Raw genomic sequence first — 24,736 nt, forward strand, 5'->3', positions numbered from 1 at the left:
TTGCCAGAAAATCTGAGTTGAGTGAACAACAGTAAAAACATAATGCTAGATTGGAAAATTTAGGCCAAAAGGGACAAATGTGAAATGTATCAGGTATAACATTAAGACAACTGCTTATATAATATGTGTAAGTCAGAACTAGCAAAGAGGGCCATTTAGTCTTGTTTGAGACAAGGAACATAAAAAATGGCAAGGTCAATGCAGAATATTAAGCTATCTAGCATGAAAGTAAAAACTCATGAAATAAACAAGAATATTTTCTTTTACTTAGACATTTAGTTGGACTTTTGAAAACATGTTGATTAACCACTAGAACGTAGATCCATAATTAGTCAAGGAATCCATAATCTTACATCGTGAGCAGCAAAATGTTTACATAAATAAATCAGGCTCTGTGCAAGTCCCTGCAAAGGAGATGCCTGTTGTCTAAATCCAGCTGTGACCTGTGATGTATTTTAGCCTCCTCACTTTAGGAAGAAATCAAGAAATGAAGAGGCAAGTGACATTGGATGGGAAAAACAATAATAAACAGAACCTATAACTTAGAAGTTTGGTCGTGCTCCAAGTGCCACAATACAGTAATTTCATACAAACAGGCCACCAGACAAATGTCCAGCATGAATAACTTAAATCCTATAGCGACATGGAAGCTCAGTGGAGGGAGCTACTAAGGCATGGAGGGAAATACCCTGGAATCAGTTTCAGCATGCGGACTTCAGATCTCCACATATCTCCCATGTTTTAGGAAGCTCCTTTTAGTGGAGCATTATTTAATCATTAGAAAGAGTGTGTTTTCTTTAATTGAGCATCAGCCTGAACATCTACTTATGAGAGGTTGCAAAGTATACCAGCAGCGCCATCCCTTATGGTTCCTGCTAGGGAACCAGGGTGGTGCTAGAAGGTCCAAGCAGCCACCTTCCAGGCCTGAGACTGCCAGTCACTGATCTATTGGACAGCAATGGAGGACAGGCAGGCTTGATTCGGCCCAGACGTCCTCTATCAGCATGGAGGATGAGTTTACATGGCAGATAGTCTACTCAATCCTGCTCTAGACTTTTCAATTTTTCAAAATTAACTTTGGATACCCAACACAAAGTGGCAAAGAAAGCACATTAAAAAACAACTATCATACAATCTACTAGTCTTTGCCGCTTTAAAAAAGGCAGGGGTTGGGGGTGGGATTTAAAGATGCAAGGAGTAGTAGAAAAAGCAGACACTGAAACATGGCAAGAGTAACTAAGGCTGACCCATTAAAAATGAGGTCTAAAGGATCTTTTCAGTGTTTCCCACCTCCCTTTCACTCTTCCTCTGCCCAGACGTGGTGTTTGACTCCTATTCACCCACCAGCTCTCAATTTCCAAGGATAGTTTCTTCAGTGTCCTCTTCTAGAAGGACCTTTTCATAAGGGTTATATGTTAATAACATGCTAGTTTTCAGCTCAAAACTAAAGTTTCAGTTTTAATATAAAGGATGATCCTCTTGGAAACATTTACATTTTTAACAGAACGAACAAATAAGAGTGCAAACTTCTAATACTATGACAGGCCATTTGGAAAAGTCAAGTGGAATATGGGAACAGGAGTGTTCTTTCAGTGCCCCCTCCAAACCACTACAAACTGGAGGTCAGCAAGGCTCTCATTCGTCTTATCTCTATCAAGACTCACTTACAAAGGCTATCTAGATATCCAAATTCAACATACTTCACTTTGTTCATGCTGAAATGCTTTTTTTTTCTTTCTTTCTTTTTTCTTTTTTTTCTGAAATGCTTTTAAAGGAAAAAACTGCCATGGTCTTATTCTGTATCACTGATTATCAACCAGGGGTGATTTTGCCCTTGAGCCTGGGGGCTTTTGTCAACATCTGGAGATATTTATGGTTATCCCAGGGTGGGGAATGGAGGACAGTTGGTGCTCCTGTCATCTTGTGGGTAGAGGCCAGGGATGTTGCTAAGCATCCTACAATGCAGAAGACAGCCCCCACAACAGAGAATTAGCCAATCCAAAATGTCAATAGGGCTAAAGTTGAGAAAACCTGCTTTGTATGAGCTAACTGCTATACAGTTGATATTTGGAGGATGTAAACACTGACGCCAGTGAAATTACTGTGCCCGTGGTATGAGTAAAAATGACCATAATTTGGAAAGATTCACACTATTTTCTTAACATTTCTGGAACATCTTCATTCTGGCTCTGAATTATTTAAATTACTTTTCAAAACAGCCGATTGAATAAAACGAAGAGGCTTTATATAGTTCATGTAAGCTTTTCTATTTTGGAAATAAGAGTTTTGATTAAAATTGGCATTTCTGAAACTCTAATTGCTAGTTATTGCTGGGGAAAGAAAGGAAAAAATTATTTCCAAGACCAAGCCAGATGGGAAGTCTCAAGATAAGAAATTATAAGCCAATGTTCATGTTCCAATCACCAGAAGATTTCTGTTTACACATTTTTAATTCTGCTTAAAAGTAAGCAATGTATTTCTTCAAATGGTTACTAAGTTGCTATTAACTGGCTAACTAAATTTTTAACATTGGGTTTAGTCCCCTAAATCTTTTTAAATTATTAATAAGTAGAACAGCAATTCTTACAAGAACACTGTATGTTAAGGATTCCCTAAATTCAAATGTAATCAGATATACTGTCTGATATAGCAAGGATATCTCTTTGTAGATGTACAATCTTCCCAGCAGACATTTTTAACGGCCATTTTTCAAAGCCCATTTCTGATTGAAATATAATGAATGTTTCCATTTACATGCCCAGAACCAGAGCATCCCAAATGTCTTCCTGACATTTACACTTTAGTAACATTCATTCTTAGGACCTGCACATTCTGGTAACTTCTGCTCTTCCATATTTGAAAGCCCTCTCTCCTAACTTTATCACTCTTCTCTATTCCTTTTCTCTCTGCCATTTCCCCCAAGAAATGTCAGATGGGTGAAAAAGACTTGCAGGAGAGGGATCTGAGGAAAAACCATAATGGCTCCTTCTGCCATCCATGAGATTGAAGCCTGTCCCCCAAATAGGAAAAGATGGCCAAACCAGGACTTTCACCTACTGAAATGCATCTTAATCACTTGCAAGGGCTTCCAAACGTAAGAGTCTTTAAGTCACAAAAAAAAAAAAAAAAAAAAAAAAGGGCTCTTATTCTAGGTGGATTTATGAGATTTATGAAATGGTTTCCTTTTTATTCAAGTCTACTGAAAAGCCACAGAGAAAGAACTCCAAATTGAGGTACATCTTTTACTAGTTGCTTGGATTTGACAAATAAAGCAATCATCAAAATCAAGGAGTGTGCACTGCTTTTAAAAGCCCTATTTGCTTGACATAATGTAGCAGTGGGATAGCTAGGTGAATAAATGGCATTATTTAACATAATCACTTAATGTTGTGCAACCAACAGTCAGGTCTCATTGCTTTATCGCTTCCAAAGAGTTGGATGATAATAAAGTTGATTGTTAGGGTGAAGATATAAATTGTTTGGTAGTTAGAGTTTTTAATGAAAGCGAAGGAACACAAAAGAGGAAAAATAGGTTTTAGCAGCTCAAATTCATTGCTAATTGCTTGTGCATTCATTATAGGCTGACCAGGGCTAATTATCTAATTAAACTAGAGTTCTGCTGCCTTAGAGGAATTTCTCCCGCTATGATGTTGGTTGTCAATTACCTCAGCAGGTCCCATGGAAATGTGTAGTTAACTCAAGCCTTGTTTTGCTTTTCCCAACAGCAGTGCATGGCACTCTTGGTGCATGATAATTTATGTTTAGAATTTTAAAAAAGTTTTTCCTTATAAAATACTATGGAAACTTAATAATAATGGTAAACATTATTCTAAACAAGAGTTGCTCACTTTATTCAATGATTTATATTCAAGAAATGTCAATATAATCTGCTTCAGGCAGAGACAACATAGACACAAAAGAGAAATCAAGTATCATTGTATGCATGTTACTGAGTGTTCTTTTCACCTGATGCTTTTAAAAATACATTTAAAAGTGTCTTTTGTGATGCTCTGCAGTATTTCACAGTTGGAAATTATATTACTTATTGTCATATAATTACAATTTTTAAAATTCAAAGATTTTTCTAAAAAGCTGGAAGAAAAGTGGCAAACCACCTGAACTAAATTCTTCACTTTAGAAATAAGGGAACTGAGATTCCAAGAAGTGAAATGACTTACCCAAAATCACACAGTGAGTGGGTTGTTAGAACCAGTGCCAGAACTGGTATCCACTGGTATCCTCTCCGTTGTTCTTTCTTCCTCGATTCCTACTGTTCCACTTTCAAATTATACTTCATCTTTCACACTTTCTCTAAAATGTTGTAATAGTAGGACAAGGTTCTTGGTGTTTGTTGATGGGTTTTTCAAAAGAAGGCTTCACAGCCTTTCACTCCCCCAAGGAAACATGTATGACGGACAAGTCAGTCCAGTGCCCCAGGGATGAATTTTTTTCTTAGGGACCTTGATCTCTAATTGGTTGGGATCATAAACCATCAGGCAATATTTACTAAGCATTCTTTGAGAAAGACATCTCCCAAGAACAATGTTGGGCGCCTGGGTGGCTCACTCAGTTAAGTGACTGACTCTTGATTTCTGCTCAGGTCATGATCGCAGAATCCTTGGATGGAGCCCTGCATAGGGCTCCCTACTCAAGGGGAGCCTGCTTCGCCCTCCCCTGCCCTTGCCCCCACTCATGCTCACATGAACTCTCTCTCAAATAAATAAAAGAGTCTCTCTACCTCTGCCCTTCCCCGCCCCCCCCCCCCCCCCCCCCCCGCCACTTGCATGCAGTTTAGGTGCCATGCACACTCTCTCTCTCCAAAAAAAAAAAAAAAAAAAAGGAAAGAAGAAAGTACAATCTCACTCTAAAGAGCTTTTCCCATCTTCACCTCCCTTGATCCTGCGATGTGGCATCTGCTCTCTGCAGGGACAGAGGACTCTGGAACCTTCCCCTTTCGCAGTCATTTTTCAGGCAGGCCGCAGCAATGAACATATAAGTCTTTTCTGCCAAGTTAGAGAAGATGATTTTCCCTTTTACTGCCTCTTGAAGATGAACATCAACTGTTTCACCACTTGTGATTCAAATCCATTAATTAAAATAAATATAAAGTAAAAATCTCTCTTCCAGCCAAGAGGAAAAGGACAGATGGGGAAGCGGAGGAGGTGGAGACAGCTGATGTCTTCTTAGAGGGGGAAAAAAAGGAAAGAAAAACAAGCAGCACGAAATTGGGGGGGGGGTTAATTAAGAGAGGTAAAAGGTGTTTGGATTTCATTTACAGTTCAGAACTATTTTGGTTCTCATAATAATTGCACTACTTAAAGAAGAGAAGGAAAACCTCTTTCATGTGAAAGTGATAGGGGAGGGTTATCTTAAATCCCCTCCCAAAATAGTTACACCTGGACTTTGGCAGTGCTTTAGACCGCACAAAGCAAGAGCTTCTCTTCATTCATTCTCTTTCATTGCAAAAGCCACGTGTTTCCCCACCCCCCCAACTTCCCTCTGCAAGCACCTAATTTTTCATTTTTCTGCCTTGTCTCCAATTGCCTGAAACAAGACACTGGCAAGAAAAAAGGAAAAATAAACCAATTTTAAGTTCTTCTCCATCTCAGTGCAATATGCACTAGTCTACAGAAATCACACAGAAAACAATGTCCTACAGCTTATATCACACACCACAAATTCCAAAATTTATTGGTGCTGTGTGCACACCTAATGTCTGACCTCAACGCTAAAAATCCCTGAGTGTACCATATTTACCTGAACAGTCCATATGCCAACATGATTTGATTTCAGATAAACACACACATCAGAGCAGAGTTACTTCTAAGACAATAGTGGAGATGTACAGAGCTAAGAGAGTGATGGCATAATTGTAGATAAATGAGATGAAAGAAAACATGTGGTTTTGTCTGATTTGTCTTTATAACTGTCTCCAACATCCACACAGAGCTAATAGGTTACTGGGAGGAATCTCAGCGATCATATATCCATGAACCACTAAGTAACTAGGATATAGTGAAGTCAAATGGTTTGCTCAATGTGTGAAAGCCATACCTAGAACCAGCTCTTTTGCCTTCGAAAGTATTTCTTACAACTTGACATTTATTCATGATAACAGATGAGAAATATGTTAACATTCTCTAAGAACTGCAAGGAAAGCCACAATATGAACCCAAAATATTTCAAATATAACTAAGTATAAGTAAGTGGGTCTAAAAGTAGGAAAATTTTTTTAGCAATTTTGTTACCATGTTCTATACTGACATAAAAGGCAGATAAGATATAGGAGTAAGGTGGTAAGAGCTACTGGGAAAAAAGAAACCATCCTGCCCACCTCTAAACAAACAAGTAACTGCAGGCAAGGAACTCTGAGCATCTGAGAATGTCAATACTTTTGTGCTCTTTTAACTGGGCCCCAGTGTGATCAGAGGAGATGGACAAAATGAATCCTGTAAGAAGGTTTGGGAAAAAGAAGGCAATCTATCTTGTGAATTAAGGAAAGTAAGTTCTCACAAAGAGGAGGGCCAGGGGAAAAAAGGGAAAGACAAAATATAAGCCTATTCCCAAAGAGTGAAGAAATCAAAGAACTGAGGTAAAGTTAAGGGGTGTGCGCGTGTGAGTGTGTGTGTGTGGGGGGGAGGGGTGGGCATGTTTGGGGGATTCTCCAGTTCTTCTTGGTTCCTGGTTAATTAAGCAACTATTTAAAAAAAAAAAAAAAACAGCTTTACTCAGGCTTCTATATGCTAAGCCCATTCCTAAATTTGATAGTTAGATGTGGGCAAGAGGTGAGATTCAAGCTTTGTCCGTGTTACCTATCACTACATCACTGTCAACTCTTGAAAAATAAACTGTTGAGAGAATACACTTTAAAAAATAGATTGTCAAAGCAAGTTCTTCAGCAAGCCCTGTCAGATTCACCTACAAAATAGATTCCTAACCTTTACACTAGTTCTCTTGGCTTTCCTCTGGATTATTGCCTCTAGTCAAGCTTCTTTGCTGCACTCTTCCCCCACCCATCTCTGAGAAATGTAAAACAGATAAGTCATTCTCCTGCCCAGAGCTCTCGAAAAGCTTCTCACTGTACTTGTAATAAAACCCACCTCCCCACCAAGGCCCTCAACTGCCCATAACCCCCTATTACATGGCCTATAAGGCCTATCAAATATGGCTCTTGCCTACCTTCCCAAATTCATCTCCTTCCAGGAACTCTGAAGGTCACTTTGTGATCTAACTTCATAGACCTTCATTCTTATCCCCAATTATACCAAGCTCCTTCCCACTGTATCAGTCACAATATTCTATTCTATCAGTCACAAAGTCCCATTTAAGGGCAGCCCAGGTGGCTCAGTGGTTTAGCGCTGTCTTCAACCCAGGACCTGATCCTGGAGACCCGGGATCGAGTCCCATGTTGGGCTCCCTGCATGGAGCCTGCTTCTCCTTTTGCCTGTGTCTCTGCCTCTCTCTCTCTCTGTGTGTGTGTGTGTGTGTGTGTGTGTGTGTGTGTGATGAATAAATAAATAGAATCTTAAAAAAAACACCTTAAGGCTGGAAATGCTCTGACCCTAGATTTTTCCATAACTGATTCCTTAATATTCAGGAACAGCTCAAATGTTATCATCTGGTCACCTCTGATCACCAGTTTTAAAGTAACATACCACATGCACACACAAATATCACACCATCCTATCATCCTGTTTTGTCTTCATCAATTTGTCTACAATTGTATTGCTCACTGATTTATACTATATGACAAACCTCCACCCCAAAATACACACACATACAGAGGTAAATTCCTTGGGAAAGCAGATAGTCCTTGCTGAATCCCCAAAACTGAGAACAATGCCTGGAACCCAGCAGATACTACTTGTCGAATAACAGATTCCAAATGATAGATTCCATCTATACCAAATGTTTCCCAAATCTTGTGTCTGCCTTGTATTTCTAGCACTTGTTTACTACTTCACCTTGTTCCCTCTTCTAAATTTTTTATCTTCTTTCTGCTTACTACAACACAAAGGAAAACAGAACAAGGAGCATAAAAAGAAGGACATTAATGGTAATAGAAAGCTACTCAGGCAATGCTATTGGCAGTGGTGCAGAAGGGCAAGGAGTTTCTTAGGAGCAGAAGCCCCTAGGATTGATCTCATCCATTAGTGCAGCTCTTAAGGACAGGATCAAAAGGAATTATGGAAGTAGCTCGCCTGTGGCCTAAAAAAAAGTACCACATGCCCTGTGGACACTCAGTCGTTCTTAAAATCTTTAATGTGCAAAAGATTCAGTAGGTGTAGAAAGGATCTAAGAAACTGCACTTTCAACAAATGCCCCCAGGTGATTGATTCATGCAGTCTTTGAAAACTTTCAGGTCTTTGGTCACAAATAATAGCAAGGACCTAAAAGATGGTGTTAACAGGTGGATGGTTTAACCAATAAAAATTATCTTTTTTCTATCTCTAAATAAGCTGATTCTCAAGTCAAATTCCATTGCAATATTTGTTGAGTATTATTTAAATTCATTGGTGTTTACTAATTTCTAGGCAGCTTTTAACCATCTTAAAACTATAATAGCTACTATTATGGGACAGCTATGCTCCATACGCTATTAACGTATTTTTTTATTAACTTTTTTTTTTTTACACACATATATTATTCCAATTCATAGCTGAGCTTCAGGTAAGTAAGTATAGCTAACCACTAAGAAGTGACGGATTTGAAAATCAAACACATCTATATGTTACTAATGTCTGTGTTCTATAGTCTACACGTCCCACTAACTATACCTCAATAGAAGCAAACCAATAAAAAAAAAAATCCAGATTTGTAAATAAAGACAGGGGATTCTTCCTTTTAAATAATCCTCGCTTTAGAAAAAGATTGCATGGGATTTCATTACATGGTGAACTTTGACAGTGTAATTTAAATACCTTAACAATGACATGGCAACTCTGCAAGATAAATATGAAGTGTCTTTTCTAAAACAAATAAGCACCCTCTTAATCAAAATCACCAATTATTAAAGACTGGCTCACAGTTTACAGACCTAGCAAGTGATTCTCAAACTGGGCTGATATTAATAATCACTTGGGTAGCAACTTAGAAAAAAAAAAATTCTAGACTTCACAGCAGTTCTTCTGAATTAGAATCTCTGGCCTATGACCTCCAAATCTTTATTTTTATAAAGCTCCCCAGGGGCTTCCGATGAGTAAGTAGGGTTCAGAAGGACTGTTACTCTAACCCCAGCATCTTACAAGTGCATAAACTGAGGACCGAGAAGGGTGTGACCTGCCTAAAGACCTACAACTTATAAGTAGCACAACAGGTTGGAAAAATACCCAGAGTCCACCCTTAGTGCTTTTAATATCAATTTGCTAATTTTGTTTTGTTTTGTGAAACTGTACTTTTTTCCTGCGCTGCTGCTGAGGCCCTGCCCATTTCCTACTATCCTTGCGCAATTTATTCCTTCATCTGCAAACTGGGAATCGTAAGAGCGGCCAACTCTAAAGAGTTGGCATGAAGATGAAATAGCATAATATTCATTAGGCATAAAGTACCTCGCATATACTGAGCACCCATGCGATTGGTTACCCTGCCCACTGAAAAAGCATGCCGTTTTCGGCTGGAGGGACTTTCAAAGCCACTCCAATTACAAAGCGAACACAAAGCCCATGTTCAGCTAAGTCCAAAAGGGCTAAATTCAGGGTAAGGTGAAGGCCCAGAGCTTGCCTGATTCTCACACACCATTCACGGTTTCTCACTCATACGGAGCCTCAGAGTCACCTAGTGAATCAGTGTCAAGATGACAATCAGTACTCGGTATTTCTTAGAAGCTCCTCCCAACCTCCCCCTCCCAACCAGGTGCTTCCCTGGCAAAACCAGGGTTTGATAATCCTTAGCATACACAGTCCTTGGCCACAGCACAGGGCCTGTCGAGTCCCAGCACAGCTATCGTGCTCTGCAGCCGGAAGAGCAGCGTCATCACACCCTGATGCAAACAACAGCTGGGGACGGCTGTGCCGGGGCCCGCGGTCACTGGGGACGGCCTCGACCCGCTCATCTCCTAAGAAACTTGGAAGATTTCGAAGATGCCGTCCAGGAATCTCCGTGGCAGACAGTGCTGCCTAGATGGCCAGGAAGACAGAAAGTGAACGCAACAGTCTCCTTTCCAAGGGTAGAGCACCGAGAAAGAGCGAGTCGGCTTGGCGGAACAAGACCCAGCGGCGCCGGAAGGTTAACGACCCTCTTGCCCTGTTGCAAGCGGTGGCCAAGAGTCTCCACCACGCCACAGGCCAGCTGCCGGAAGTGCGTCACTCCCGCCTGCTGGGGGTGCCGGGAGTTGTAGTTAACTGGCTACTTCTCTTCTGTGCCCCAATTCACCTTCTCTTCAAAGAAGTCAACACCTTGGAACCGCAGAGAAGGGCGCTTTATAAGAAACAAATCCAATCCTTCCTCTTCCAGCTGACAAAGGAAACGCTTCCAGAGCTCGTCCACAATGTCGGACTACAAGTCCCGACATGCCTCTGCAAGACGGCCGGAGCGCCCGGCCACCGTCGTAGGTGTGGGCCGCTTGAATGGGACGTCGGGCGTAATGCGAAGCTTTCCACGGTCCGCGCGGCCGGTACCTGCTCCTCGGGCGTGAGTGCGGCGTGTGGGTCGTGCGCGTGCGCGCTCGCCGGAGGCGCGGGGCGGGCGCGCCGGGCCGTTGCGGGCGCGAGGCTGCTGAGCTTGGCCGCGGCGCCGCCGCGCGCCGGAAAGACCCGTACTTGCGGGACCGCTCGCCTCGCCCCAGGCTGCGGGCAGCCCTGGCGGCCGCCGGGGACCGCAAGGGGCGGAGGAAAGCCGGGGGCGGCGGGGCCCGGCCTCGGCACGCGGAGGAACTGCGGAGCATGCCCCGAGACAACATGGCCTCCCTGATCCAACGGATCGCCCGCCAGGCGTGCCTCACCTTCCGGGGCGGCGGGGGCGGCCGCAGCGCTTCCGACCTCGGCTCGGCGTCGGGCCCCGAGGCCCCGATGCCGCAGGGCTTCCCGGAGAACCTGAGCAAGCTGAAGAACCTGCTGACCCAAGTCCGCGCCGAGGACCTCAACATCGCCCCGCGTAAGGCCACGCTGCAGCCATTGCCGCCCAACCTGCCGCCGGTCACCTACATGCACATCTACGAGACCGACGGCTTCAGCCTCGGCGTGTTCCTGCTCAAGAGCGGCACGTCCATCCCGTTGCACGACCACCCGGGCATGCACGGCATGCTCAAGGTGCTCTATGGCACCGTGCGCATCAGCTGCATGGACAAACTGGAGGCGGGCGGCGGGCAGCAGCCGCGGCCCCTGCCGCCCGAGCAGCAGTTCGAGCCGCCGCTGCAGGCCCGCGAGCGGGACGCCGTGCGGCCGGGCGTGCTGCGCTCGCGGGCCGAGTACACCGAGGCCAGCGGTCCCTGCGTCCTCACCCCGCACCAGGACAACCTGCACCAGATCGATGCTGTGGACGGACCCGCCGCCTTCCTGGACATTCTGGCCCCGCCCTATGACCCCGACGACGGCAGGGACTGCCACTATTACCGGGTGCTGGAGCCCGTCAGGGACAAGGAAGCCTCCAGCTCGGCCTGTGACCTGCCCCGAGAGGTGTGGCTCCTGGAGACCCCGCAAGCCGATGACTTCTGGTGCGAGGGGGAGCCCTATCCAGGTCCCAAAGTCTTCCCTTGAAGCCGCCGGCGCCCGGTTGTTCTGGGCCGAAGACGTGCCCTATTCACATCTGGGCCTCGCTGCCCCGCGACCCACCATAAGGGCTCTCTCCCTACCCCCAGGCCTGGGCGTTGGATCTACTGGAATGGGCTATAGCCGCTTCCTCCGGAGCCGTGGGAAGCGCGGGCGACTGGAGTGCAGCCACGGGGCCGGGTTAGGGGGCGGGGGAAGGAGGGTAGGCTGGGTTGTTTCCTGGCTCTGTCACTGCCACCGGGCTTTTGATTTGGGGGAAAAGGGGTAGGGGACTATCTGAAGCGCTTCCATCCTAAAGCCATAATGAAAATATTCTTTTCTCTCTTCCTTATGCTATACAAAATACACTAAATGCCCCCACCACCTCCCCTTCCCCGGGTAAATAGGTTTTGTTTTACACTTATGTCCTTGTACCCTTTTACTTATTGTTATAGTTTTAACTTATTGACTGCATGACCCAGTGGTTTGAATTGTTTTTAGTTCAAGTCATTGGTAAAAACTAGGCTTAAAAAGATGAGCTACTATTTAAAGTGAGCTGTCCTGCCGAATTAGTTCTCTGTGGCAGTTAAATCTTTTTTCCAGAGTTGGGGCATCACCCCCAAAACAAAACTATGCATGTAGAGGACAAGATTTAATTTCTTTCCTCCTCTTGCCCAGTAGCCACATCTGGTTTACTCTGGCAGCATCTACTAAGAAATTCAGCACCTGCATATCTCAGTGACAAGTGGTCACTTACAGATTATCTTCCCCATGAGTCTCTAGATCTGTGAGTTGAACAGATTTCTTGATGCAGATTGACCTTTAATGCAAAAATTGTATTATCTTCAAATGACTTTTTGTCTTAGTGTGCTTTAAGAGGTGATAGGGTAATTCTGTGTTTTCTGATGAGAAGATTGATAGGAGCTGAATCCTATGCTTCCAAACCACTGAATGTAAAACATCCCTAGCCAGCTGTTGAATTCCGTGCCCCTGTTTACTTCCAGTATTTTCCTGCAAAAATAGAGAAAAATGTTGATGACTGTTTCAAATTCTCTCAGGAGCTCTAATGTTCCAGGAGGCTGGTGGTTCCAGCTGTGTTTTGGTGGCAGTGTTCTCAAAACCCCTCAGAATAGTAGAGTCACTGTTTGCTTCATCCAGTGTGGTTTTCTATAGGAAGAGAGAAGGCAGAGATGATCAAGGCTACAGAATAAAGAATTACCTGTACTGCTGGCCATTTTAGAACACCAAAACTTGGGACAAAATACTTCCTAACCTCTTAAACAGTTGTGCTATCTGTAATTAGTTTTATTTTTGTCCTTTTAGTAAGCTCAGCAACTTTACCTTGTTTACAAATGTATTTACACCATTTGCTTCAGGCTATGGAGCACTATTGTTTCCCTCTTTTTACTATTTATAGGATTCCTTTTTCACAACACTTTTAATAAAAACAAACTGTAGAAATAAACACGTTAAAATCTGCCCAGCTGTTGTCTAAGCCCTCTTGATTGACTTGCCCAAATGGCAATCCAGTTCTAAGGTCTGCAATAAGGGGAGATTTGCTATTGGCGGAAAGCGTTGACCCTGGAGAGAAACAGTATGTGCCTTCGCCTCTTTGTGCACACTGGGTTACTATGGCCCAGAGTGAAGGAATGTTTGTTCCCAATTTTTTAAATAGAATAAAAAAGCAAATTCTTGATTTTTTTTTAAAACAAAATGAAAGATGCTTATTCAATGCGAAATGCCACTCTTCTAAAACCTGAGACAGGAACAATACCAACCATTTCTTCTAGGATTATTAACGTTTTATGGTAGCTTCACATTCTGGTATAGTTTAATATGCCTGGGGGGGCAGTTTGAAGCAGATCTTAATGCTATTCGGTTTAAAAATGAATCCTAGATATGCAAATGATTATTTTCTTAGAAAAATGTTCACAAAATGAATTTTTTTAATAACAGAGTAATGAATGTGTATGGTTATCAGTCACATGCCTACCTGCTCTGAATTAATAGCAAAAAGTTCATTGACCTAGAAAGATTGTTGATAGTGCTGTATATGCTATATAATACAACCTGGAGTACATTAAACGGACAAACTCATACTGGCAGTAGGACAGTAAAAAAGGAGTAATTGTTTTTCCAAACTTTAAAGTTCTCAAGTACAAACAGATTGAATGAAAAAAACTAAGGTGCTTTGCAAAAGAATAGCTGAATTGTTACAGGCCAAAATAGCAATATGCTACTCTCTAATTTAGTTCAATAAGACCAGTGAAACTTTGGGTTCACTAATAAATTCTGAGTAAATTAATGATGAAAACATAACTTGTTTCAGTGAGCCACTAAGGCAAGAATATTCTTCATACAAATACAAAATGTGGTGCAACAAACCTGGCACCTCTTTGCATAAACTGTTCATCATGACTGACTTAATGTGCTGCTGTTGTATTTCCATATATTCCTGCAATGTAGACTATATTTTAGTAACAACTGTGGAAAAAACTTGTCTTCCTCTACACAGACTAATGAGCACAATGATACCACTTTTCTGTTGAATAACAATCGCAATAATTGCCTCTCATGAGTGAGAAGTTTGTCTCAGTATTTCTAAAGCTTTTTAATTCTCTGGTTATATCAAAAGCCAGTTATATTAATGGAGAGTATTGTATACCTACCTACTACTTTATGAGAACTGATTTTTTTACAAAGACTGATTTGCATGGATTGAGTTACACTAACTGCTGTTCATTAATGAAGATTGTGGGCCCGTTTTAAAGAAATACTTGTCAACAGGAGTGGGTCCTCTGAACTTTTAAGACCAGTAGCCCTTAAATTCCTCGAAATCCACACCCTTTATTCCTCCTTTTGCATTGTCCTCTTGTAGGTGCCTCAGCCTTGGCATCCCAGGAAAACTGTTACTGCTCATCTAATCCCAATGATGGTATCTTGTGCCCTAATTCTACTGCTTAGCAAAGAAGCAGTATGTCTTTAATAAAGGGTTCAGCCCATTACTGTTCATCTCTAACCTGAGGCAGTACCACTCCAGTAACCCTCCTATTCTGAATTCTGAACTCCAGGTTACAAACAAGCGAACCGCTGATCCTTTCAGTGTAATGAAGCATCTACTGTCAAGGAAATCGTTTGTTAAGCCCCATATATATACTGAATTTTTAGATCCAGAGATGTTTACATTTCTGGATTAAAATCAGTGTACTTTCAGAAAATAAAGGCATGTTTGAAATTGTTTAGATGTAAATCTTATTTGATTATTACAAAATGAAGAAAAATACTACTATAATGTTTACATTTTAATTACTATTAAAGCTTTAGTCTATACAGTAGGATTATGTCGTACTGAAAACCGGTGGCTTTCTACAGATTCTAAAGCCCAAGTAATAATATACATTTAGTCTATTTCCTTGAGACAGCTTTGAAACAATCTGATTGAAAACACATCTGAAACAACTGTCTAATCATATTTTGCTATAACAAAATAGATCCTTTTATATTTAACAAGGAAAATACACTAGTGCAAGAAAGCAAAAAATAATTTTTTCTGTGAAGGAAGGAATCTTTGGACTTAAATGTTTCTTCTCTTTACTGTTTCTGTAAACTTTTTTTTTAATAGTTTATTTATTTATTCATGAGAGACACAGAGTGAGAGAGAGAGAGGCAGAGACATAGGCAGAGAGAGAAGCAGGCTCCCTGCGGGGAGACGGATGTGGGACTGGATCCTGGGACTGGGGGATCAGGACCTGAGCTGAAGGCAAACGCTCAACTGCTGAGCCACCCAGGTGTCCCTTGTGTAAACTTTAATTGCAGTTTGGACTGGCAGCATCTTAGGTACTTGATGATGCTGACCATTCATTCATATGTGTGTGTGTGTGTGTGTGTGACAGTTAAAATATCACTACAGCCATTTTTAATATATATCAAACACTTAGGTTTAATTTCATTAACAGTTGATCTTTAAATACACTGATTCATGAATAAGTGAAAACCTTACTTAGGTTTAATAGACCTATTTTTAATATGCAGTGAACCATCACAAATGCATTATGATCTTTTTTGTTTTGTTTTTTTGCATTATCATCTTCAAGCAGTTACTCTCCAGAAGTTTAATCAGAATCCCTAGTAACAGCTGTACCATCAGAAATATTATTCGATAAAGCATATTGAATGAAAGAAGGAGCAGACTTAGCTTTATATGCTTAATTTCTTGAGCAAAGTAAAAAATTAGACATCTGCATTAAAATACCCTGAATGTTTCAAAGCTGAGAGTAAAATCTGATTAAAGATTTACCTAACATGTTAAAGTTAAGTAAAAGCCGCCAAGTTGTCTATGAAGAAACACCAAGATGTGTTTCTTATGGTATGTTATGCCACTTCACCAACCCCACATCAAGGTGAAAATGATTATGTAACAGATTTGACTATTAAAATATTCTTACTCTTTTTAAAATGACTTCTTAAAAGCCGTTTTTAAGTCCTGCTTTGTACACAGTTGTTTACATTATCTTGATTAAAGGTGTTCTGAAATTTAAATTGGCAAGCCAATTCTAGATCTTATAAAACTTAGGTGTACTATATTTTAATATACTGAAATTTTGGTAGGAGGGGAGTAGTACTCAAAAACAATTATCAAAATGTGGCATTTTTTATACATATTTTTACAAAATTAGCCAAGTGGGGATAATAATATGCTGATGAACTAGGAAGTATGAATCTAATGGAATAATACCAGTCACTAGAAAAGTCTGGCCCTGAAGTTTAGGATTTCTATTTTGTAGTCACAAAAAGAGGTATTCCGTATCTTTGAAATAGGAAAGAGGAAATAGAAGGATTGATTTACCTCCACAAGTTCGATCTCAAAATTCCAGGGCTCCGAAGGGCAAAAAGTAGCTTGTCACTGTCTGCTGTTCTAAAATTCAGGCCTTCTGTTATCAACCACATATGAAGGAGGCTGACAGTGGCAAAGGACACACATGACCGTTTTCAGACGATACAGCTGAACAGTGGGTATCTGATGTGTTACACTTGTGTGAGGATCCAGGATCCAGAAGCCGTGGATGAACTTAAATGCTACTGAGGCCCAATTTTAGAGTAAAATAACTTCACAAGAGATCCAACCCATTTACTCTGTATGACCAGTAGATACCTTTCTTTGGATTTATATTTTAAAATCACTACAAAAGGCTTGCAGTTAAATGAGCCCTATAATATATTCTGTTGCAGACTATTATGCAGTACCATGACGGAGCCCGTATATGCCTATTTAATTTGCCTATCAAAGAATGTCTCAGATTTTCTGAGGCTGGTGTGTACCTATCTTATCTAATGAGCGGGGTATTTTGACAGTCTCTGGACCCACCAAACGAATCACAGATTAGTGATCCTTCCAAATAGGGGTAATCAGGGAGAGCAGACGAGAGAGAAATGAGTCCTGGGGTAATTCCTTTGACAACCCATTAATGCTGTCTTCAGCGGTGTCTGAGTGCATTTTTGATCTGAAAAGGTGATAGCATTTTTCAAAAAGTTTTCTGTGGTCATGAGACTAATCCTGGAACCTAAAAGTCATTTCCAGCTTGACCACGCCACCACACTTTCCACAAAGCCACATCTCGTCTGAGTTCCTGGCCTTGGTCAGGGTTCTGAAAGCAGCCACAAATGTGTAGTCTCCGAGTGGGCACTTGTTTGTAAGTATTTATTTTCCGGAGCCCACTCAGGAGCCAAGAGAAGCTATAGGCTGTTATAGAGGACGGAACAATGAGTCAAAACAACGCCTCCCCACTTTTACACTAATGCACGGGGGAAATCCCCGGAACACTAGTGTTTGATTATGAATGGAGATTGCTTTGGGGGTGAACAGACTGGTGTTGAAAGGCCAGCAGAGAAACCTCGGAGATCCTGGCTTGGTCAAAGCACTAAAAGCCATTGGATGACTATGGAATTCCCACCCAGGAAATCTTTCATAAATGATTTCTGCAGCAAAAATATTGTTGAAAAGTATTTATTTACACTATAGTCATAAACCATCCATTATCTGAACTTCAGTTAGTGGTTTTGCATTAGAATAAATCATTTATATTTCCACAACTATTAAGAGCTAATAACCAAACAAGTCAGCTCCAGTAATATTATTTACATTCTTATCTGCAATTCGACTACAAAGGTAACACTTAAGTCACAAAACAGAGCATACAAAAATATACTTTCTAAAAAAAAAATCCAAATATTAATAGGCAGAAATATACAGCAATACTAACCCAGGGAATGATTTTTTTTTTTTCCATAGTAAGGCAACCCATTTACATGCAGACCCTGTAACATTGTCTACATCACACAAGGCACCAAGGACACTTCCAACACAACTGCATGCATCCTAGTTTCAGAGAATATATGTACATCCCCCTTTAAATAAGTTAACCTCTGACTCATTTCAAGAGATCATAAATGCTTTACTTTTTTTCCCAAAGGTTCAGAACTTGGAGAACAGTGCACATCAAAAATACACAAAATCTGAGTGGATATACACTGAAAAAATAGTCTTTAGTTTCTCAAACAACTCAAAAAGGAGCAGATATTGCTATGTCCCTCCCATCACATTGCACTTCCATTCTCTGAGTTTATAATACATATTGCTTAGAGGGTTGGAACGACTAGACAAGCTTTGATTCACTGTTCTAGGGCCACAGAATGCAGCATAAAGGCCATGCTTCATTCACTGTACACCATTCCCCGATCAGTCCCAAGCCATAAAGTGCACATCAGCTTTGCTTCTTCCTGCTGCCCCCACCTGAAGGGCTCAGCATCTCCCAACCTACTGTAGAAAAAGTCTCAAATCAACTCTGACATTCAGAGTAAAAAATCGTACTGGGACAAAACACAAGAGAAGGGGAAGCAAAACCTAGTCAAACAACCCTTTTAAAGCAGGGTCAGGCCTCAGCCCTCTAGGCCAGGGGCCCCCACCCAACCCCTTTTTAAGCCTCCCCTATTACCTTGGGGTGCTAGTCAACTCACCTAAGAGAAACTAAGGTGGGCTGAGTTTTAAGAAGGACCTGCCTCTAAGTGGACAGGGGGCCCTTTGCCCAAGGAAGGAAGAGAGGGACAGGAAAGGGTGGTAGTGTTTGTTGTGCAGCTCGACTGGACCAGTGGACAAGGGGCCTCCGGGGCCTCAAGGAGCTGGTGTGTCAGCCCGAGTCTCATCTCAAGGTGTCCGGGTCCGAGAGGAACAAGGGGCAAGGGACCCACCGCCGATGGTGCTGCCGTTGCTGCTGCACAGCGGCCCCCCAGCCTGCGAGCCCCCGGGGCAAGAGGCTGTAGAGGCAGCTGGCACGGATGAGGAGGGGGCGCTGCTTTTGCGCTCCTTCTGTCTCAGGTGGATCTTGGTGTGGCGCTTCCTCTCATCACTCCGGGCAAACTTGCGGCCGCAGTAGTCACAGGCAAAGGGCTTCTCGCCAGTGTGGGTGCGAATGTGCGTAGTGAGGTGGTCACTGCGGCTGAAGTTGCGCATGCAAATCCGACACTGGAAGGGCTTGTGTCCCGTGTGGATTCGGATGTGTCGGGTCAGCTCATCGGAGCGTGAGAAGCGCCGGTCACAGCCTTCTGCTGGGCACGGGTAGGGCCTCTCATGCACTGGGGTCTTGCTAGGCCTGTTGGGGTACTTGCGAGGCCTCAGAATGGGCCGCAGAGGCAGGTGGTGTGGGTTATAGGCGGCGGCGGCGGCTGCCGAGCTGCTGCCAGGCAGCCGGGGTCCCTCACTGCCTCCACTGGGCCCTGGCCCTGTGGCCCCAGCACTGGGGCCCCCCAGGGTAAAGTTGCGAATGGTGGAAAGTGGAGTGAGTGGAGGAGGGACTCGCAAGGAGTCCAGAGGGCAGGGAAAGGGTTTGCGGTCTGGGCCAGCTGTACCATGTAGGTCTCTCTGGCACTGTGATGGGAAGAATCCGGGGTAGTCTGGGATCATGGGAAACAGACCGGGGTCCGTGGCTGGCTTAGGGGAGGGGTAGGAAGGAGGTGGTGGGTAGGCCAGAGAGGAGGAGGTGGAGGTGGTGGCTGCCGACAGGAACGCCGAGGGGTCCTGGTAGAGGTCTCCTGTACAGCCAGAATAAGGAGGAGGCGGTGGCGGTGGCGAGTAGAGGTGGTCCAGGTCAGGCTGGGTCTGAGACATGGTGCACACCCCCAGGGGTCCTGTGGCCAGTGGGTTGGGGGAGGCAGAGGTGACACTGGACGAGGCTGTGGTCGAAGCTGGGGAGGTAACCCCTTGCAGGATGCCTGCACTCACAATATTGATGATGCCTTCTGGGTAGCAGCTGGCACCAGGGTACTGGGGGTCAATGGAGAACTTGCCCATGTACGTGAAGGTCTGGTTTCTAGGTGCAGAGACCGGAGCAAAGCTGCTGGGATATGGGAGATCCAAGGACCTCTTCTCTCCAGTCATGTCAATGTTGATCATGCCATCTGGGGAGGGAACAGAAAGAATGGAGGTGGAGCAATGAGAATGCAGCCAAGAATCCCTTTTCATCCCCTCTAAACATAGGTCCATTCCCAAATCCCAGGATCCTAGCACAGTAGAGCTGGGGCAGAGTCCAACAGGTGGGAAGACTGCAGCCCAGAGACAGCAAGAAGAGGGTAGCCCAGGATCCCACTGGCAGCCAGTGACAGTCTGGGACTCAAACTACCTCCAGGAAAGCAGGATGAGCTACTCCCAACCCCCACACACAGCCATCTGTGGCTCTCGTCCCCAATAAAAACACCCAATAATAGCAACAATATTAAAAATTCCCCATCTGCCTGGAACTTCTCTCGCTCTCCTTTGTCTGGGGGGGGGGGGGGGGGGGGGGGACGTCCCACGGCCGGGGCTCCAGGGCAGACACTAGCCAGGAGACTGATCATCCCAGCCAGTGCCGCCCGAGAGGGGAGCCCGAGAAAGAGATCAGTGATTTCCTGGCTGCTACCGATCCGCGGTGCCTTCCCTCCCTCCGTCCCCGGCTGCGCTACAGCTGACGGCTGCTGGAGGGTATGGGGCGCCGCGGTGGAAGAAAGCTATAGGTTTCCTTCCCTTCCCCCGTCGCAGCCTTGCTCCACACCCGCACGCCCCAGCCCCAGGCCCGCGGCGGATCTTCGAGGAAGGAGCGGGGGCCGCGGGAGACCACTTTCCACCGCATCGCCAAGGCAACCAGCGGCGCCCGTGCCCCCGCGGGCCTCCCTCGGCAGCCAGGGGCTGCTTCCCGCCGTAGTGCGCCCTCCTCCTCGTCCTCCTCCTCCTCGTCCTCCTCCTCCTCGTCCTCCTCCTCCTTCCCGCCTCGCCAACCCCCTCAACTTCGCGGGCGGCGCGCAGGTGGGGGCGCTCCTTCTGGCCGCTCGCGGAGCGCGCTCGGAGGTTTCCCCGGGGTCGGCTCTGCCCGGGCGGGAGCGGCGGACGCTTTCCCCCGGCGCTGCGCCGCCGCCCGGCTCTCCAGCTCTCCTCCGGAGCCCCGAACTTTCCCATCACTTTGCCCCTGCCCCGGGAGCGGGGAGGCCCGGCCGCCGCCGGCCCAGCAGCCGGCACAAGCCCGAAGCCCGGGGGGCCGCCTCCTCTACTCCCCTCCCCGCGCCCGCCGGGGGCTGGGCGCGCCGCGGCGCACGCTCGCCCGCTCGCCGACGACCCGGTGCATCTGCCCGCGCGCCCAGCCCCGGCGAGCCGGCCCTCGCTCCCGCCGGCTCCCCGCGCGCCCGCCTCGTGCCCCAACCCGCTCCTCCAAGTCCTGCACACGCACCGCACCCCACCCACCACCCTCGAGCCGCGTGGGGCCCGGCCCGCGGAGGGGACGTGCGGCTTACCTCCGGCCACTCCGTTCATCTGGTCAAAGGGGCCTCCCAGTTCGGCATTGGGGAAGATGGTCACCGACGTGGCGGCGAGGTCCTCCACCGGGTAGATGTTGTCAGACAGCTGGTGCACAAAACCACTGAGAGTTACTGGGATTTTGTCTACGGCCTTGGCGGTCATCATTTGCTCCTCGCACAACCTGGAGACCCAACTCCCTCTCTACCTGGAGCGTCAGAGAAGCCGTTTTGGAGAGGATTTGGACTGAGTCTAAGTTGGTGTCTCCTTTTGCCCTCCACGCTTAAAAGCAACCACAAAAAAAAAAAAAAAAAAATCCAACAAATAAAACTAGCAAACAAGTTGCTGGTTTTTGTTTTTTTTTTTCCCTAAGAAAGAAGAAAAACGACTATTTGCCACTGACTCTCTCTCCTGCGCTCCGGCTGGGAAGCCAGGAGTTGCTGGTGTAGTGTTATTATAACAGTCAGTGTGTCCCCTCGCCGAGCTATTAATCAATTGCTGCTCTCTCGGTTAGACGGAAAGTGTTGCTGTAAGTATTTATGGGCAGGGCCTCAATGCCCGTGACGTCGCTGCCCATATATGGACTGAGGAACAGGGCTGGGCCAGGCGGCTTCTTGCCGTCACATGGCCGATTTGCATACGGGCTCGGCAGCGCGGGCTCCGCCGGGCTCGCGACTCCCAGCTCCCGGACAGCGGGGACCCGCGGGGGTCCGGGGCGCGCGGCCCGACCCCCAGTCCGCGCGCGGGGCGCAGGGCCCAGCGGGGGGCGGGGGCGCCGCGGGGGCGGCTCCGGCCGCGGGGGGAAGAGCTCGCGGGTCCTAGCTGCGGCGAGGCCTCCCCGGGCGGGGAGGAATTCCGGTTCTCCGGGACTTTCCAAAAAAGGCGAAGATCCGGTGCCGGCGGCCCCGCCCCCCCAGCCCTTGTTTGGGAGCCATTCCGGAAAATTAAACTTCGGAAAGAAACCGAGCGGAGCCGAGACACTACAGTCAAACCCCTACTCACTTTCTTGGCAGCTCAAAACCGCAAGCAAAAGGAGGCAGCTAAGAAAAAAAAAAAAAAAAAAAAAAGCTGCATGCATTCACGGAAGCTGACTGTTTTTTTCTGAATTACTTGGTGGAAAGAAGTGGCTGGTGATAAGAGTGAATGCGGTATTGCTTTTTTGGAAAGTCTGTGCTATTTATACAGGAGCGAAAACGGAACGGGGTCGGGGTTGTTTGTTTGTTTAAGTATTTCGGGCACCTTGGGGCTGGGGGGTAGACCCCAGGAGGAGCAGAGTAACTGCGGCGAGCTTCGAGAGAAGTCCTCAGCCGGAGACACCCCCTCCCTCTGCCCGCGCGCTCCCCGCCCCCCTTCAGCTGCCGCGCGGAGCGGGCGCCCTTCCCGGCGCGTCTGGGCGGTCGGCTGTGTGGGGGCGTCCAGATGGAGGCTTGGACACTCACCCTGCCCCGCCGCGCACACGCACACGCACACGCGCACACACACTCGTACACGCACACGCGCTCCACTTCCGCTACACACTCCCGCCCCCGCTGCCTTCTCACACACCCACTCGCACACCTTACGCTACACACCTCCCTGTTGACAGCGCGCCGGGCGCCCGCCCCGCCTCCTCCGGCCCCCGACGGGCGCGCCGGCCCGCAGCCGGGCCCGACCCCGCAACACGCACGCTCGGAAGAGCCTCGCCGCCTGGCCCCGCCGAGAGCCGGCCCGGGGAGCCCGCGCCCCGCGCCGCGCACCCCAGCTCCCGGCCGCCATCACCCCACACGCGCTGCCCTCTTGGAGTGAACACGTAAACAACCACACTGCCCCGCATGGAGACCTTCCCGTTTAGTTCCCGAAGGAATTTTTGAAAACTTTAAGGGGGCCCAGACAGCGGCGGGCCCTGGCTCGCAGCACGCCCGCGGGAGGTGGTCCCGGGGCCCGAGCCCGCCGCCGCCGCCGCCGCCTGGCTCCGCGCCGCCCCGAAACCGACACCACCTGGGACAGAGCGCGGGGGCAGCGCCCGCGGCCCGGCCCGGCCCCCGCCCGCCCCCCGGCCCGGGACGGCCGCAGCCTCGTGCGGACCCCGGCGGGCGAGAGCCACGACGCCACGCCGTGGAGGAAGCGCGCGCTGCAGGCGGCTCTCGCGCCGCTCACCTGCCGCCGCCGCCGCCGCCGCCGCCGCCGCCAGCCCGCTCCCTCCCGGCCCGAGCGCGCGCGGGTCGGGACCGCGGGGAGGCCGCCGGCGGCTTCTGCTGCTCCGCCCCGGCGTCGCGTCCCCCCCGCCCGCCGCGAAGCCGTCCCGTGGGGCGGCCGGCCACCTGCCCGACTTCCAACGCCCAGGAAGGGAGTCGGGGAAAGTTTATCGCTCGCGTCGCGCGCCCTTTCCCCATTGGAGACAGAAATAAAAGGGAAAGGAAGGAAATCGCGGGGACGTTAGCGCCCTTGTAGAGACCCCACCCTCGGCGTAAACGTGCAAAGTCCCATTCCTTAAAAAAAAAAAAAGAAAGAAAAGAAAAGGAGAAAACACGAAGAGAACGCCGCTCGCTTACCACGTGCGCCAGCCCGCTCCGCCCGCGCTCCGGCCGGCCCCGCGGCCCCCGCGCCGACCACCGGCAAGACGACGCCTCGGAGGGGAGCCCGACTCGCATCTCCAGCCTGGAGTCCGACAGAAGTGGCGGGGGGGGGGGGCAGGTTATGCAAATGCGGGTCGCGGCCGCGGGACTCGGGCTGCGGCCCCGCCGGCCTCCGAGGTGAGGCACCACACGCGCGCAGCGGGCGCGGCGGCGGCCGAAGCTTCGCTCCCCTCCACGCACATGGGCGGGCGAGTCTCCGGGGCCGCCCCGCGCCGGGCGCTGCTGCCAACCCCGTCGGCGGCCGCCCCGCGCCGCCCGGAGGGGGAGCTCCTGGACGCCCGCGCGGCGCTGGGAAGGGCGCAGAGGCCGGGGCGCGGGCGCGGGCGCGCGGGGGCGCGGGCGGGGGCGGCCCTGGCAGAGGGGCACCTGCGGCGCTCGGCGGCACCCTTGCCGGAGGAGGAGGCCGAGTTGGGGCGGCGGGTGAGGCCCGGAAGGCCCCCCCAGGAGAGGCGGGCTCGCCTGGCCCGTCTGACGAGCGCGTTAGAGTAAGTGGGAGTGACGGACCCTCTGGAATCATCCCGGGCTCGCTAATAACTCACACCTCTGAGGGGCCGCACCGGCCGGGCCCGCGGGGGGCGGGGGGCGGGGGGCGGGGCCGGGGGCGGCCTGGGGCGCGGGCAGCC

At 47.6% G+C, this 24,736-nt stretch overlaps 2 protein-coding genes across 2 annotated transcripts; one reads left to right on the forward strand and one right to left on the reverse strand.

Moving 5' to 3' along the window:
• The first annotated feature begins 10,107 nt into the window (after window positions 1–10,107).
• On the forward strand, window positions 10,108–14,922 carry ADO (2-aminoethanethiol dioxygenase). The gene has a single exon (XM_026013520.2). It carries the CDS (start codon window positions 10,881–10,883, stop codon window positions 11,691–11,693), a length of 813 nt encoding a protein of 270 aa, XP_025869305.1. The 5' UTR covers window positions 10,108–10,880; the 3' UTR covers window positions 11,694–14,922.
• A 2,750-nt stretch (window positions 14,923–17,672) lies between these two features.
• Window positions 17,673–24,305, reverse strand: EGR2 (early growth response 2). The gene is made up of 3 exons (XM_072756124.1): window positions 24,030–24,305; window positions 21,498–21,606; window positions 17,673–20,135 (listed from the first exon to the last, which is right to left on the reverse strand). The coding sequence occupies exons 1-3, from the start codon at window positions 24,126–24,128 to the stop codon at window positions 18,886–18,888; spliced, it is 1,458 nt and encodes a 485-aa protein (XP_072612225.1). The 5' UTR covers window positions 24,129–24,305; the 3' UTR covers window positions 17,673–18,885.
• Window positions 24,306–24,736: the final 431 nt, after the last annotated feature.

This window comes from Vulpes vulpes, chromosome 4 (assembly GCF_048418805.1).
Source record: "Vulpes vulpes isolate BD-2025 chromosome 4, VulVul3, whole genome shotgun sequence".
NCBI lineage: Eukaryota > Metazoa > Chordata > Mammalia > Carnivora > Canidae > Vulpes > Vulpes vulpes.

What these genes read in the sequence shown, in the direction of transcription:
- ADO (XM_026013520.2), top strand. Translation starts at nt 10,881, where the DNA reads ATGCCCCGAGACAACATGGCCTCCCTGATCCAACGGATCGCCCGCCAG.
- EGR2 (XM_072756124.1), bottom strand. Translation starts at nt 24,128, where the DNA reads ATGCGAGTCGGGCTCCCCTCCGAGGCGTCGTCTTGCCGGTGGTCGGCG. An exon ending in GGAGCGGGCTGGCGCACGTG is followed by an intron (nt 21,607 to 24,029) that starts GTAAGCGAGCGG and finishes TTTGTGCACCAG; the next exon opens with CTGTCTGACAACATCTACCC. An exon ending in GATGAACGGAGTGGCCGGAG is followed by an intron (nt 20,136 to 21,497) that starts GTAAGCCGCACG and finishes TTCCCTCCCCAG; the next exon opens with ATGGCATGATCAACATTGAC.